The sequence below is a fragment of the Cibotium barometz genome, chromosome 37 (assembly GCF_041138505.1).
Source record: "Cibotium barometz isolate CiBa-2024 chromosome 37, ASM4113850v1, whole genome shotgun sequence".
Lineage (NCBI taxonomy): Eukaryota > Viridiplantae > Streptophyta > Polypodiopsida > Cyatheales > Cibotiaceae > Cibotium > Cibotium barometz.
This window is the reverse complement of record NC_141082.1, coordinates 36,531,431-36,548,201: the sequence shown is the minus strand read 5'-3', so window position 1 is coordinate 36,548,201 and position 16,771 is coordinate 36,531,431. Positions and strand designations below refer to the sequence as shown.

The 16,771-nt window shown below is 48.5% G+C and overlaps 1 protein-coding gene across 1 annotated transcript in view; it reads right to left on the bottom strand.

Moving 5' to 3' along the window:
* The window catches only part of LOC147617233 (ubiquitin carboxyl-terminal hydrolase 9-like), a 119,517-nt gene that overhangs the window by 74,832 nt on the left and 27,914 nt on the right, over nucleotides 1-16,771 (bottom strand). The window contains exons 2-4 of the mRNA XM_086776860.1: nucleotides 6,650-6,982; nucleotides 6,296-6,544; nucleotides 5,878-6,016 (exon numbers count right to left, since the gene is read on the bottom strand). Coding sequence (XP_086632986.1) covers nucleotides 5,878-6,016; nucleotides 6,296-6,544; nucleotides 6,650-6,792 — 531 coding nt within the window. The 5' untranslated portion in view covers nucleotides 6,793-6,982. The remainder of the gene's footprint in view (nucleotides 1-5,877; nucleotides 6,017-6,295; nucleotides 6,545-6,649; nucleotides 6,983-16,771) is intronic.

The window sequence follows — 16,771 nt, the reverse complement described above, 5'->3', positions numbered from 1 at the left end:
CCTCTGCATGTAACAAAAATGGTGTCCTAAGTGTACTAGCTAAGTAGAATGGCCATGCGGCAACCAAGTCCAACAAGGCACATGAAAGGAGGTTTCATTGCCTCTTCAGAGATGGATTTGGCCCTCTTGCTTGAGCAATGCACTACAGTGATCAGAGATGCTTGGCAATTGGGCATGTACTTGCCAGAGATGTGTCACTTGGCGCATCCATGCACACAGAGGAGAGGACAGTAGGACCCAACCCACGCCTTTATCACAGATTTCTTTAGCCCCCCACTGACAAAGCCACCAATACCCACCTTGGCTCCAACAAGGCACAAGGAGGAGATGGATTCACACAGACCAGTCTCCCCATGATCAATCTCAAGAGATTCTGGATACTCGCACACATCAAGTTATCAAAGATTGAGCTACCTGTCAGAATATGCAGCGGAAATGATAACCAAACTTGGGTAGACAAGAGCAAGTAGACTGCAGAAAATAAACAGCACAAGAAACACAGAGAGATAGGTGTGTAAACTCTTCTCTATACACAAGATCCCGGAAAAACTGAATGAGAAAGTGGTGGGGGCTGAGGGGCTATATATACATCCCATAGCGGGTAGTCGGCCAGCAGAAAGAGTGCCCACGACTGAAGAAAAAATCCCACGACTGCATAAATGCAGTCAGCCAGCATACAGATGCCCACGACTGATGAAAACCAGTCGGCCAGCAGCCCTGTAGCCCACAACTGATGAACATCCAGTCAGCCAGCACTGGGGTGCTCCTGGCATCATCTGGCAGCCCTCCCACCACTAGGAAAAATGGGAAAAAATAGGGAAAAAATACGGGGAGTGTGGAAAAATGATAAAACACCTCATAAGGGCGGGCACACCCACAACAAAGGCCCTGGTGTATACAAATAGACAGGAGATGACTTCTAACACCCCCTCTCAGCTCCTGGCTGTGAAACCAACCCAAGCGAGCTGGAGTGCCGCCTGAGCGTAGCTTGAGGTAGTGACTTCGTGAAGAGGTCCGCCGCATTGTCCTCCGTCGAACAATAAAGTAGCAAGATGTCACCCGCCAAGATCTTCTCACGTACAAAGTGATACTGTATCTCTATATGCTTGGTCCGGGCATGGAAGACCGGGTTCCGAGCAATAGCTATACAACTCTGGTTATCGCACTCGATGACTATGGGCTCCTTCTGTGGAAACCCAATCTCGCCTAGCAGCCTCCGCAGCCATACAACCTCACAAGCAGCACCACAAGCAGCCCGATACTCTGCCTCTGTCGAAGAAAGGGCAATAGTAGGCTGCCTCTTGCTGCTCCAAGAAACTGCTCCTGAGCCGAGGGTAAAACTGTATCCTGAAGTAGATCTCCTCGTGTCTAGATCTCCTCCCCAATCTGAGTCACTCCAACCTTGGAGCTTGACTCCATTCCCTCCTGTGTAAAAGAGTCCCAGATCCTTCGTACTCTGTAAATACCGCAAGATCCGCAATCCTGCGTCCCAATGAGACTTCAATGGCGTCTGCATAAAAGAGCTCAACAGCCCCACGGAGAAGCTCAAGTCCAATCTGGTGTTCAGCAACCAGATCAATGAACCAACCAACTTCCGGTACTGCGAGGCATCAACTGGCTCACAAGGATCTGTAACGGTTAACTTTGTGTTCAGGTCCATCGGCGAAGTAATAGGCTTGCAATTCTCCATCCCAAAGGCCTCAAGCAACTCATGAACATACCGCTGGTGAGAGACGAAAAACCCCCTCTGGGTCTGCCAGATCTCCAATCCCAAGAAGAAGTGGAGTAAGCCTAAGTCGGTCATCTCAAACTCCTTTGACAAGGCAGCCTTCGTCACTCCAATGTGCTCCACATGACCGCCGGTGAGAATGAGATCATCCACATAAAGGATGATAAGTGTGACCATGCCGCGTTCCCGAAAGAGATACAGGTTCGGATCTGCAACCGATCTCTGAAATCCAGTCCGAATAAAGAGGGAATCAATCTTCTGATTCCAAGCCCTGGGAGCCTGCTTAAGACCATACAAGGCCTTACGTAACCTGTAAACCATCCCTTCCGATCCTGGAACAATAAAGCCTGGAGGCTGCTCAACATACACCTCCTCCTGCAGGTCACCATTAAGGAACGCAGATTTTACATCCATCTCGTACACGGGCCACCTCTGAGAAGAAGCAACGGCTAGAACGGTCCGAATCGTGGACATCCGCGCTATCGGTGCAAAGGTATCCTCGTAGTCGATGCCTGGCCGCTGAGCATAACCTTTAGCCACAAGCCTGGCTTTGTGTTTGTCCACCGACCCATCAGACGCGTATTTGGTCTTAAAGACCCATTTGACACCAATGACTGACTGCTTCAACGGCCTCGGTACCAACTCCCAAGTGTTGTTCTTCTCTATGGCATCAAGTTGAACCTGCATGGCTTTCCTCCAAGTATCCTCTGAAAGGGCTTCCTTTACGGAAGTAGGCTCTTTGTCCCGCATGATATGAGACATCAAAGCATAGTTCACTTGAAGAAGCTCCGCCGTGTTGCTTTATCTCGGACTCGATGTGATCTTCGAGGGCCGTCCTCTGTGGTCCACTCGGAGGGTAGCTCCGTGACACCTGACTCCCGAAGGGTGTCTAACAACCACCTAGGTACTCGAACAGATCGTGGAGCCTCCTGTGGTCGCGGGGGCTCAACTCCAGCTGCGGGCTCAACCTCCTGTGATGACTGAGGTGGATCAACTGGAGTAGTAGACTGGGAATCATCATCAGACTCCTCTGGATCTCCAAGAAGTGGCGGCTCCTCGACAGTGGATGCTGGAACATGCTCGTCAAAGACCACATCCCGGCTGACAACAATCTCATTCCTCTCTGGATCATACAACCTGTATCCCTTGGAAAGAGAGTTATACCCCACAAATACCAGCTTGCGGGACTTGGAGTCAAGCTTCCCCCTCTGCTTCTTCGGAATATGTACATACGCGTCACTCCCAAAGACACGGAAGTGCGAGACATCGGGTTTCCTGCCAAAATATGCCTCAAATGGAGTCATATGGGGTACAGAAGTCGTCGAAGAGCGGTTAATGGTATGGACAGCCGTTGCCATAGCCTCACCCCAAAGTGGACAAGAAAGATCACGATGCTCCAGCATGGTCCTCGCCATCTCCACCACAGTCCTGTTCTTACGTTCAACAACTCCATTCTCCGAAGGCGATCCGGTATTGGCCAATTCCCTCTTGATGCCATGATCTGCACAAAACCGGAAAAATACAGTCGAGGAGAATTCACCTCCTTTGTCAGCCCTGAGAGTCTTAACCTGAAATCCAAACTCTTTCTCCACCATCACGTGCCAATCCTTGAACCGAGCAAAAGCCTGGTCCTTCTGGGAAAGAAAGTAGACCCACGTGAATCTGGTACAATCATCAACAAGCAGCATGAAGTAGAGATATCCTCCCAAGGATGGTATCTGCTGTGGTCCACACAAGTCAATGTGAATCAACTCCAATGGTTTCGAAGCCCGCCTGGAAGCCTGCTTCGGAAAGGATTCCCTGTGCTGCTTACCACGTATGCAAGAACTGCAGCGTCCTTGCCTATTACCAACATCTGGCAAGCCAACCACCATCTGGTCCCGGAAGGCGCGCCGCAAAGCATCCACATTTAAGTGGCCAAAACGAAAGTGCCACAAGTCTCCGACCTGAGAGCCTGTCAATGAGGAGAGTGCAGAGAGCTTGTAGATGCCATTCTCCACACCGCCTTCCCAAACAACTTTGCCTGTCTCACGGTCCCTTAGAGCAACTGAATGCTTCTCAAATTCCACCCGAAAGCCAGTCTTGCATACCTCATGCACTGACAGAAGATGAAAACCCAGAGCAGGGACATAAAGAACACGGGAAGCATGCTTGCCCCCCTTGCCGTCGGGAATAATCTCCATCCGGCCCTCACTATGTATCGGAATAGTGGAGTTATCGCCAATAAAGATACGACCTGACTGCCGTTTAAGGTCCAGAAAGAAGTCATGGGATGGAGTCATGTGCCTGGAAGCACCACTGTCGAGAATCCATTCCCGGGTATCCTTTGCGGTGAAGCCAATTGCCTCCTCGCTCGAAGATGATGAAGCATCGGAGTCCACCATCTCTAAGTGCACAAATGCCGGAGTCTTCGCTGCTGAGGCTGAGGAATCAGCACTCTTCCCTGTCCGCTTAGGGCACTTCCTCCAGTAGTGGCCTTTCTCGACACAATCATTACAAGATCTTTCGGCCTTCAGCTTCTCTCGTTCTGGATCTGGCTTCTTCTCAGAAGACTTCTCTGGTGAAGCCTTCCCTTTGCCCTTGTTGGTACTACGGCCTTTCGACCGTTGGCCAGTTAAGGCCTCCGAACCTCCGCCGTGAGGAGGGTTCGTGAAACGTTCCTCCTGGTCCAAGACCATTGGCACAAGCTCCTCCCAAGTAATGGTGCTGAGCCTGCCACTCGTGATCAACGAGGAATAGAAAGCAGAATACTGACCAGGCAAGTGGGAAAGTAAAGTGATGGCCATATCTTCGGATGATATCTCTTTCCCAGCTTGAAGGACTTCCTGCTGAAGGGCCTGCAGCTTGTTGATGTGTTCCCGCATTGTCGAAGACTTTGCAGGGTTCATAACCCGCATCTGCACTTCCAAGGATATCCGTTTCATGGGTGACACCTTGTTATACAAAGAAGCCAAGTGCTCCCATATGCCTCTCGCCAGCGTCATGTGCTTCACATGGTTGATCACTTGTGGTGTGCAATTGAGGAAAATGAACGACCGGACCCTGGCGTTGACACGATCCCACATGTGTGCCTGTGCCTCTCGGTCCTTCCTCGTCGATAATAACTCCCCTTCCTCAGCTTCCGGCCGTGGCACCCCTATGATAATAAAATCAGCAAGGTCATATGACTCCAGAACCGACTCCATCATGACCTTCCAGATGCCGTAATTGGACCCGTCCAACTGACAATCCACTCGGAACGTGGGGAGAGTCGGAATCTTCACATGCTTCTCAGCCATCTCTAATAAATCTGCCATCGCGGAGAGTAACCTGAAAGGTTGGGTGGGTGGGAAAAAAAAAATCTGAAAATCTGCAAGTGGCTGTCCAGCACCTTTGCCCGCCTTCCTCTTGCACCTTCTCTTCCCGTTCAGCCCGAAACAGTCCACCAACCAGCAACCTGTTGCTCCCCCTCTTGCTCAGAAAAACACCCAAGATCTCCTAGAGCCTAGGGCTCTGATACCATGTCAGAATATGCAGCGGAAATGATAACCAAACTTGGGTAGACAAGAGCAAGTAGACTGCAGAAAATAAACAGCAGAAGAAACACAGAGAGATAGGTGTGTAAACTCTTCTCTATACACAAGATCCCGGAAAAACTGAATGAGAAAGTGGTGGGGGCTGAGGGGCTATATATCCCAAATGCCCTCGGCCTCAAAAAATCCAAGCCCTCCACCTGTCAGTTTCAGATACGAGATATACTCCGACGCCATAGGAGGTGGATATCACAGCCCTATACTCAATCCATGACACGAGATTTTGTATACACAAAGTAGTACGTAGGCCTTGCTTTTTTCCCTTCTCATGTTGTCTTGACATGCAGTTTACACATGGATTACATGTAACGTGTTTTTCGTCTCGTAGACCCTTTGGGTCTCTATTAGACCATAGACATAATCTTTCTTTCTCTCTTTTGAATCCAAAGATGCATCTTGTGTTTTCATCCTGCCCATGCATTACATTATCTAGACATTCCAACAATAAAATCCTTGGTGTATATTCACATATCCAATTAATTTGAATGCTCCCAATTGAAATCATCATTCAGATGTATACTCAATGTCATCGAGCCAAATCAAACATTGCAAGGCATTTCAAAGGGCTCGTGGCACCTGTTTGCAAACCCTCGCTGTTAATTGGCTTCCATTTGGTGTAATCGTGAGCCGAATACGAAGGGATTGAACTTCTACTGCTAAATGGTGATCCTGCACTGAGCCAATGTTTTTAACTTTCCTTGCCACACCACCATACCTAACAAAAGCCATGAATGATAGCGACATTGTCAATAACTCAAAGCGACTGATGATTCACAACAATCAAATTCTTTGATACAGCTCACCCTCAATAGACGAAGTTACATACATCAGACACATATACATGACTGTGTATATACATGTAATATACATGAGCATGCACAAAAGCACACATGCACACACACAAATTCACGTCTCTAAACTCCGTAATCTTCACTTGCTGCAACTAAGGAAACTTTTTGCAAAAGAAACGGCCATGTTCAAGTTTGAAGTTCACCATTTCTGAAAGGCTTTCCAGACTTGCTCTGGCAAAAGTACATAGTCATGATTTTCAAGTAGTGGTTCCTGCAGCTCAATGTCATTTTCTCGCTTTAATTCTATGACTAAGTCAGTGTTGTCTATACTAGATGGTTGCTGTAGGGGTGTCAAGGCTTCTTCCGAGGCATTGGAGCGGTAAATTGGTCCTGGTTCAGACCCATTATTATTCGGTCCTTCTCCTACATGATCTGACCATTGTTTCCACCACCTGCAAAAAACAAGGACTGTCCTAATATGAAATAATGTCACTACCCAGACTGCCACCGTATCAGCAGACGATGTTGCTAACCAAAACCACAGGCAAAAATGGTACCTGAACGTGACCAGATAGAACTTGTCACCTTCCCTTACTTGCGCTGCAGACTCTTCAAGAATAGTGACCTTCTCTTCAGCTGGTGTAGCCGGTTGCTTAACATCCCCAGTTGCAACAGATAAATCCCCTGCTGGAACAGTCATTTTCTAACCGCAACGCAATAAATCCCTGTCAAAACCACCTCACTGTGCCTCTCTTTTGCTTCTTTGTACCAGGAAATCCTCCTCTTCTCTTGCAGGTGATTGTTGATAACTGTACAACTCAAAGATATCCCTGCAGTTCTCATGGCCTTCAGAGGATGACAATGCATTGATCATAGCACAGCATCATAATCTGCACATTATATACAATAAAAAGGCAACTTAATGAAATGGTGTCGGCAGTAGACTGTACCCTAGTAGGCAGCTGTCAAAATACGCAGCAGAGATGATAACCAAATCTGAGACTACAAGAGCAAGTAGAGTGCAGAAAATAGACAGCACAAGATAAGGAGAGAGATATGCGTGTAACTCTGCTCTATATACACAAGATCCCGAAGTGATACAAGATGATATGACAAGGGGCTGTGGGGGTCCATTATATATGGACCCCAGGCAGCAGTCGGCCTGCTCCAGAGGCAGCCAACAGGTACAATATCTCCACGACCTCCCACATAGAACGTAGGCCAACAAACATGAGTCGGCCAGCTCTGGACTGCGGTCGAGTACAGTCGGCCAGAAGATGTGTGTGCCTGCCAGCTCAGGACTGCCCCCCCAAGCCACAGAAAAATGGGAAAAATGGGGGAAAATATGGGGAGTGAGGAAAAATGAGAAAACACCTACAAAGGGCGGGCACACCCACAACAGAGGCCCTGGTGTCTAGTAAAGACAAGAGATGACTTCTAACACCCCCTCTCACCTCCTGGCTGTGAAACCAACTCTAGGGAGCTGGAGTGCCGCCTGAGCATAGCCTGAGGTAGAGGCTTCGTGAAGAGGTCTGCCGCATTGTCCTCCATCGAACAATAAAGTAGCAAGATGTCACCAACTTAGATCTTCTCACGTACAAAGTGATACTGTATCTCTATGTGCTTGGTCCGGGCATGGAAGACCGGGTTCCGAGCAATAGCTATACAACTCTGGTTATCACATTGGATGACTGTGGGCTCCTTCTGTGGAAACCCAATGTAACATGCCGAAGCTTCGGAGAAGATCGGTAACTTCAATGCTCAGAAATCAGCACTCTTTTCACAACGAAATTAATGCACAAACTGAACGAAGATGTGCAGAAAATAGAGAAAGAAAGAAAGAAAGAAAGAAAGAAAGATATATTAACGTCCTGTCGAGGCCAAAGCTGACCTATAGGACAGATCAGAATACATCTTTGGTTACAATCCACTTCGGGGTATCGGTTAAAGAAAAGTGCATGTGGGATCAAAAAGAAACTAACTTCAAAGCTCTCATGACTCATGAGAGTTACATGTTACAATGGTAAAATCACCATGTGCTTAATGTGATTAGATATGTATAAGTATCAAGTTCATGTCCTTCAAAAGGAGGGTAGAGCTTTAAAATCTTTGATGATAGCTTTTCCTCCTCTATAGACCGCCCACTTCCCTTGTTTCCTTGCTTCTCTGACTTTGGCCAGTTCCCCCGCTCTATTCTTTAGTTGTAGTGGGGTCAACTCATCAGAAATCCACACCGAGGTACCTTGCAATGATTTAGTCTGCTTCATTACCTTGATCTTATCAATCATATCATAGTATCGAACCCTAGCCTGTTTCCCTTTAATTTGAATGTCAGTTGGGTCACCAAGGTCTATAAAAGGTACCACTTTAGTGAGTCGTTCCTTTATGATATCTACATCCAAGATGTATCCCTCTAGCTGTTCATCTGTGTTGGTACCTACTGACCAATCTTCTGGCAAGCCCCCAATTCGAACAAAAGTTTCCAGGCTTTTGACCCTTTCATTTTCTTTCAGGACTGACAGTACTTCACTGACAAAGTTCTCTGATTTTACCTGAGGTTTTGTGCTTTCTTGTTGTGTTTCCTGTATTTTTTGGGTTGCTTCTTGGGCTGCTTCCTGAATCTCCTGCTTGTTCTTGATGTCCTGCAATTGAGCTTCAAGGCCAGCAATCCTTGTTTCTTGACTGGCAATCTTTGTTTCCTTGTGTGTCAGCTCAGTTTTGAGGGTGGAGACCTCCTGCTGCAATTTCTTCAGTTCTCCCATGATGAAGATCTCCCATGGGGATTGAGGTTTGATAAGGGGTGGAAGGGGGGGTGGGTTCGAGGCCATGGTTGCAAATGACTTCAGTTTAGGGGCCATGTTGTATCACGGGGGTGCTGAAAATAGCCCACAGGGAGCCCCCCCCCTCCCCCTCAGGGGGGTACTGAATTTAAACCCTACTCAAGAGAGGGTAAGGGCGAGCAGAGGAGCAGAGGAGGGGGCTGCTACTACAGCGGCGACGGGAGGGGCAGGCCCTGCTGCAGCGGCGACGGGAGAGAGAGAGAGAGAGAGGAAGTGACGGGGAGAGAGAGAGAGAGAGAGAGAGAGAGCGGAGAGGGGGGGGGCTGGGTCTGTGGCGGGAAGAGAGAGAGAGGAAGTGACGGGGAGAGAGAGAGGGAGAGAGAGAGCGGGGGGGGGGGGGGCAGGAGGGCAGGGGCAGCAGCAGGTGACGGGGGGGGCAGCAGGTGCAGGTGACGGGGAGAGAGAGAGAGAGAGAGAGAGAGAGAGAGAGAGAGAGAGGACACAGTATTGGGTCCCAAATACCCTCTGTAGGGCCCCCACCACAGATGGTGTATCTGCTTTATTAGAATGATGTGAATCTGAAAAGAAAATACAGAAATCCTTGACCTTTCTTGGCTAAGCAAATCCCAGCCCTTGACCTGCAGTCCTTCACCCCTTTGCTTAGCACCTTCTTGGCTTGTCTAGCCCTTTTATGCTTGAGCTCTTGGTAAGAAATGAGATAAAACAATGGGATTGTGGGCTCACTATTTATACTACTCTATCAACAACAGTCGGCCAGCAATAAATGTCCCACGATTGAGTATTTCAGCATTTAATGCTGAAAAAAATCACATAAATTCCAGCGCTTCTTTCCCTTGTTGGCTGGGCATCATGCACATGCTTCTACATGGGCTGGACACTGATTTGCAAACAATCTGAGGGCTGGGCAGCCTGTATGGGCTGCCCCATACCTGCCCTACAGCCATACAAAGGCTGCATCTCCTGAATGTTTGCCCTTAGCCTGCCCCTACGGCTGTCCTACAGCCCCTCCATGGCTGGTGGGTTCAGCCAGGGCCTTCCTGGCCCTCATGGGGGTGGTTTCACACTATCCCCATGCCCACACAAAGACCCAGGGTAGCCCTATGGGCTGGCCCCTTGTTCTAAAAGCAAACCCTAGCTAACTACTCAGTGATCTGGCATCCGGTACCATACCAGATACACAGAATCACTCACATCATTCCAGAGGGAGACTTACAACGTAGACTGGCACTGTTTCATGTGCAGGACAGTGCACACTTGACCTTGGACTCATGTGCAGGACAATGCACACTTGACCTCGGATGACTAAGATGGATCCCTGGCTGACTCGTCCCGGACTAGCCTCACATGGGACCAGTTCACAATCCCAGGTCCTGCACCTTCTGTACAGATATGTCTACGTGGCATCCAAGTGCGGGATGCACGTGACATCCCCTTCTGCTTAACTTGATGGAAGCTGCATAGCCTCCAAATAATCCGTCAATAACGACAGATAGTCTTCAAAAAACACTTTGTCAAGCCATACCGCTTCATGGGTCCCTCGATCCTGAAACTTCGTGAGGAACTGTCTTTGTCTTCGGCCTGAGCCATGCCTGAAACGGTACAAAAGGATCTATTCTGGAACCATAACTTCTACTTCATCAACAATATCTGGTTCCGCTTCGTCTTTAACCTCTGAAGGGATTGGACCTGCATATGACTTTAACCAACTGACGTGAAACACATCGTGCATAGTCCAGCTCGGAGGTAGCTTTAATTGCATAGACACCTCATTAATCTTTTTCCTGATGGGAAAAGGTCCGAAGCTCCTGAAAGACAACTTTGGGCATCGCTTGCCCACCTGTTTCAACCTTTGCTTCATAATCTGAAGATAAACCCAATCCCCTTCCGAAAACTCATATCCCTTCGGTCTTTATTGGCCTGTCGAGTGTAAGCCTCTTACGCTTTAGCCAACCTGTCTTTAACTGACTCTAAAATCTCTTGGTAAGACTCTGTCACTCTGTTCGCTTCATGTACCGAAGACGAGGTCCTGGTCAACAATGACTGGAAAGGTCTTCCAAATGCTGCCTCATATGGAGTCCTGCCAATAGCTGAAGAAAAAGAATCATTCAAAACAGCTTGAACTAAAGGCAAATAAGATTCCCACTTACCTTGCTAATCGTGGACATAACACTTCAGCACAACTGGTTTCATATCTTTGTCTGGCCGTCCGCCTGTGGGTGGAATGCACTGGAAAAATTCAACTAAGTACCAAAGTTATCAAACAATGCCCTCCAAAAATGACTGGTAAACTTGGCATCTCGGTCTGACACTATGGTCCTAGGAATCCCGCCAATCGGGTACCAATGCCGAATGAGCAACTGGGCAACATCCTCGGCGGTCACATTGGCCTTGCAAGGAATAAGCATAACAAATTTGCTAAATCTATCAACAATAGTTAAGCACTGCATATTACGCTTACTCGGACTGGGAGGCAGATTCGTGACAAAGTCCATCGAAACATCTTGGAAAGGACCCTCAGGAATTGGCAAGGGCTGTAACAACCCTATCTTCTTTCCACGAGGAGCTTTCACCTTTTGACAAATATCACAACGTTGTACATATGTAAACACATCTCGCCTCATCTTTGGCCAATAATATTGAAGTTCCAATTTCTCCAAAGTCGAGTTCATGCCCCTATGACCACCTGTAATGGCGTCATGGGCATCATGCAGAAGCGCTGCCCTGAACGACTTCATGACACACAGTCGGCCTTTGTAGAAAAGCCAACCATCGCGTATCAGAAAGTGGCATAGTCCTGTGGCATCCAATGCCTGTTCCCACTGTGTACCGAATTCCTCGGAATCCGCATACATGTGCCTCATGTCATCTAGTCCAACAAGATCGAGTCTAGTGGTTTAAATATCAGTCACTTGTCCCTTCCTGCTCAGAGCATCGGCCACTAGATTGACCTTTCCTGGAAGGTACTCAATCATACCACCGAATTGCTGGAATATCTGACTCCAGTGGTGTTGTCGATCACTCCATTGTGCACTTGGCATTGTCTGAATCCAGCGTAATGCCTGATGGTCAGTGAGAACCTCAAAGTCACGGCCATACAAAAAATGTTTCCAATGTTTCAAGGCCTGTATAACTACTAGGAGTTCACGATCATAGACTGAGTAGTTTTTCTCTGCGGGCAATAACTTACGAGACATGTAAGCTACTCGATGACCATTCTGTTGCAATACACCTCCAATTGCGATGTTACTCGCATCGGTGATTACCTAAAATGGTTCGTCCCACGAGGCAAGTGCTAAACAAGGCGCTTCTGATAAAGCCACCTTGAGGTTCTTGAATGCCTCCAACGCTCGTGGAGTCATTCGAATCTTTTGCCTTCTTGTCTTCACTCCCTTTAGTAGATCCGTGAGATCTGCCGAGAGGTCAGAAAACTTGTCGATGTAGGTGGAGTATGCCTAGCATATACCCACAAATGATCTGATGTCATAGGCTGTCTGAGGTACTTCCCAATTGACAATCTCGACCACTTTAGCCGGATCCAGTCGAATGCCTTCTGCACTAATTATGTATCCCAAGTAATGCACCTGGAAAAAATAAAATTCCGACTTCTTTTCATTGACGTAGAGCTCGTTGCTTTCCAGCAACTTAAGGACTTTCTCCACATCAATGTCATGTGGCTCAACCGTAGCTGAAAATACCAGTATGTCATCCAGAAATATGAACACACACTTTCCAATCAAATCCCGGAAAACACGCATCATCATGCGGTTAAATGTAATTGGGGCGTTCGTCAAGCCAAATGGCATGACGAAAACACGCATCATCGTGCGGTTAAATGTAGCTGGGGAGTTCGCCAAATGGCATGACCACAAATTCATAGTGGGCCCTTTCCATACGGAAGGCTGTCTTGGGGATGTCCCCCTCCACAATCCGCACCTGGTGGTACCCACTCTTTGTAGCCAAAGGACTTGAGCAATTCGTTGTGCTCATACTCCTGGTCATGGGCGCCCTTCTGCTTATCTTCGAGCTCCCGGCTAATAATTACTCCAACTGAAGCACTGGGGTTTGAAGAACTAGGGGTCGCCGCTGGGGTCTGTGTGGGAGCTGAGCTCACCACGGAAGCTATGGAGGCAGCGGCGGCAGGTTTTGGAGGCTTCTTAGGACAATCCCGAGAAGTATGTTCTTTTGTATGACAAAAGAAACATCTACCCTCCTCCTTGTACTAAGAAAGCTCCTCAGCACTCAACTTGCCACCTGTCTTGCCTACCTCCGCTTTCTGGTCTGGAGTAAGCTTAGATGCATTGTTCGAGTTCTTGGAGCCGGGCTCTGTCCTGGGGAAGACCCCGTCTGGTTCTGGCCTTTGCCCCCCGAGGCGGTAGCCCTGGGAGAAGCCGGCTGGGAAGTCTTGGGCTTGCCACCATTATGTTTCATTTCTGCACTCTGCGCAAGCAAGAGTGCGTCTTCAAAGGTGGCTGGCCTAAACATACGCACCTCCCATTGGATTTGCGTGTCAAGGCCATACAAAAACTGTCCTTTGTTGTCCGAATCAGATAAGCCTAATTGCAAACATAAGGTCGAAATTCTATTGGCAAACTGAAGGACTAGTTGCGCGTTCTAATGCGCTCCCCTGAACTCGTCTTCGAGTCGCTCAAGGTAGTGGGACAGTAGAAACCGCTGCTTAAGGTCGCGGACAAACTCGTCCCACACATAAGCTGCCATACCTGATCTGGTGTGGGCATGAGCCCACTGAGTCCACCAAGGAATGGCTTCACCTTCCAAGTACCAACTGGCTAAGATCACTCTGTCAGTATCTGTTTTTCTAACTGCGGCAAAGTAAGCTTCAAACTAATGTAACCATGAATAGAGAGTTGTGGGATCGAGTTTACCATTATACTTACTAAAGTTTATTTTCTCGAGAAAATGATTCGAGGGCGCCGCCGATGTCAATCTGGCGTCCAAAGCTGCTAGGTAACGCTCGTGCTCCACGCGTCGCATGGCTTCGTCTTCACGTTGTCGGATCTCCAATGCACGCATCTGCAACTCGAGCAAAGAGCTCGGTTGCGGGTGTGACCCCGCGAAAGGGTCCCTGTGTCGAGGATCTGGAATCTGGGATACGGAAGGAGAGGGAGGAGGAGATGGAAAACGTGACGCTGGAGAACGGGTACGCTCTTCCAGAGCCAAGATCTGCACCTTCTGCTCGTCCAACTTGGTTGTCTGGTCTGCGATTGCTCGCATCATCTGCTCGAACATATCTGTAACACTCAAGCCTAGTGCCCTAGCTGGGCTGCCTGGTGCACTCTGGTCCCATGGTTCTTGGTCTCTCTCGTCGTCAAAGCTCGCCATAGCAAAAAAATGCACTTCCTTTCCAGAACGCAATCTGACCATCCACTATCTGTGGGGGGGAGATGTCTGGAGGCTTCCAGAGGCTGAAAACCAACTGTCCTTCGAAGGATAGGAGTCACTCCGAAAAGGGTAGTCCACTGGCGTCTGAAAACCAACCACACGAGCCAGAAAAAATTCTGGTTTCTTTGCTGAATCTTTGCACTTGAAGTAGGCTCTGATACCACTATAACATGCGAAAGCTTCGGAGAAGATCGGTAACTTCAATGCTCAGAAACCAACACTCTTTTCGCGACGGAATCAACGCACAAACTGAATGAAGATGTGCAAAAAATAGAGAGAGAGAGAGAGAGAGAGAGAGAGAGAGGACACAGTATTGGTCCCAAATACCCTTTGTAGGGCCCCCACCACGGATGGTGTATTTGCTTTATTAGAATGATGTGAATCTGAAAGCACCTGCTTGGCTTGTCTAGCCCTTTTATGCTTGAGCTCTTGGTGAGAAATGAGATAAAACAACGGGATTGTGGGCACACTATTTATACTACTCTATCAACAGCAGTCGGCCAGCATTAATTCAAGCGGCCAGCAATAAATGTCCCACGACTGAGTATTTCAGCATTTAATGCTGAAAAAAATCACATAAATTCCAGCGCTTCTTTCCCTTGTTGGCTGGGCATCATGCGCATGCTTCTACATGGGCTGGACACTGATTTGCAAACAATCTGAGGGCTGGGCTGCCCCATACCTGCCCTACAGCCATACAAAGGCTGCATCTCCTGAATGTTTGCCCTTAGCCTGCCCCTACGGCTGTCCTACAGCCCCTCCATGGCTGGTGGGTTCAGCTAGGGCCTTCCTGGCCCTCATGGGGGTGGTTTCACACTATCCCCATGCCCACACAAAGACCCAGGGTAGCCCTATGGGCTGGCCCCTTGTTCTGAAAGCAAACCCTAGCTAACTACTCAATGATCTGGCATCCGGTACCATACCAAATACACAGAATCACTGACATCATTCCAGAGGGAGACTTACAGCGCGGACTGGCACTGTTTCATGTGCAGGACAGTGCACACCTGACCTTGGACGACTGAGATGGATCCCTGGCTAACTTGTCCCGAACTGGGCTCACATGGGACCAGTTCACCATCCCAGGTCCTGCACCTTCTGTACAGATATGTCTACGTGGCATATCCAAGTGCGGGATGCACGTGACACCCAATCTCGCCTAGCAACCTCCGCAGCCACACAACCTCGCAAGCAGCACCACAAGCAGCCTAGTACTCTGCCTCTGTCGAAGATAGGGCAATAGTTGGCTGCCTCTTACTGCTCCAAGAAAGAAACTGCTCCTAAGCCGAGGGTAAAACTGTAACCTGAAGTAGATCTCCTCGTGTCTCGATCTCCTCCCCAATCTAAGTCACTCCAACCTTGGAGTCTGACTCCATCCCCTCCTGTGTAGAAGAGTCCTAGATCCTTCGTACTCTGCAGATACCGCAAGATCCGCAATCCTACGTCCCAATGAGACTTCTGTTAGACGTCATCTCTTGTCTTTATCAGACACTAGGGCCTCTCTTGTGGGTGTGCCCACCCTGTATAGGTGTTTTATCATTTTTCCTCACTCCCTGTATTTTTTCCCCATTTTTTCCATGGTGTGGGTGGCTGCCACAGGCTGGCAGGAGCTTCTGATGTTGGCCGACTGCACTCTTGTTCACCTGGAGCTAGCCGACTTGATCAAAAGAAGTCGTGGGTTTTTTCTCTGCTAGTCGCCAGTCGTGAGGGCTGGTGGGGCATGATGCGCTGGTGGACTGCACTCATGGGGCCATATAAATAGGCCCCATAGCCCCCACATTGTATTCATTCAGTTTTTCCTCGGGATCTTGTGTATAGAGAAGAGTTATACGCCTATCTCTCTCCTTCTCTTGTGCTGTCTATTTTCTGCACCCTACTTGCTCTTGTGGTCTCAGATTTGGTTATCATTTCCGCTGCATATTTTGACATGGTATTAGAGCCCTAGGCTCTTGAAAGATCTTGGGAGTTTTCTGAGCAAGAGGGGGATAGTTACGTTGCTGATTGGTGGACTATTTGGACTGTTCGGGAAGAAAAATTGCAAGAGGAAGGCGGGCTAAGGTGCTAGATAGCCACTTGCAGGTTTAAAGTTTTTTTTCCCACCCACCCACCCTTTTCAGTTACATCCCCGCGATGGCAGATTTGTTAGAGATGGCTGAGAAGCATGTGAAGATCCCGACTCTCCCCACGTTCCCAGTGGACCGTCAGTTGGACGGGAACAATTACGGCATCTGGAAGGTTATGATGGAGTCTGTGCTGGAGTCATATGACCTTGCTGATTTCATCGTTTTCGGGGTTCCAAGGCCGGAAGCAGAGGAAGGGGAGTTATTGTCAATGAAGAAGGACCGCGAGGCACACGCACAGATGTGCGATCGTGTCAACGCCACGGTCCGGTCATTTATTTTCCTCAACTGCACACCGCAAGTAATCAATCACGTAAAGCACATGACGCTAGCCAAAGGCATATGGCAACACTTGGCT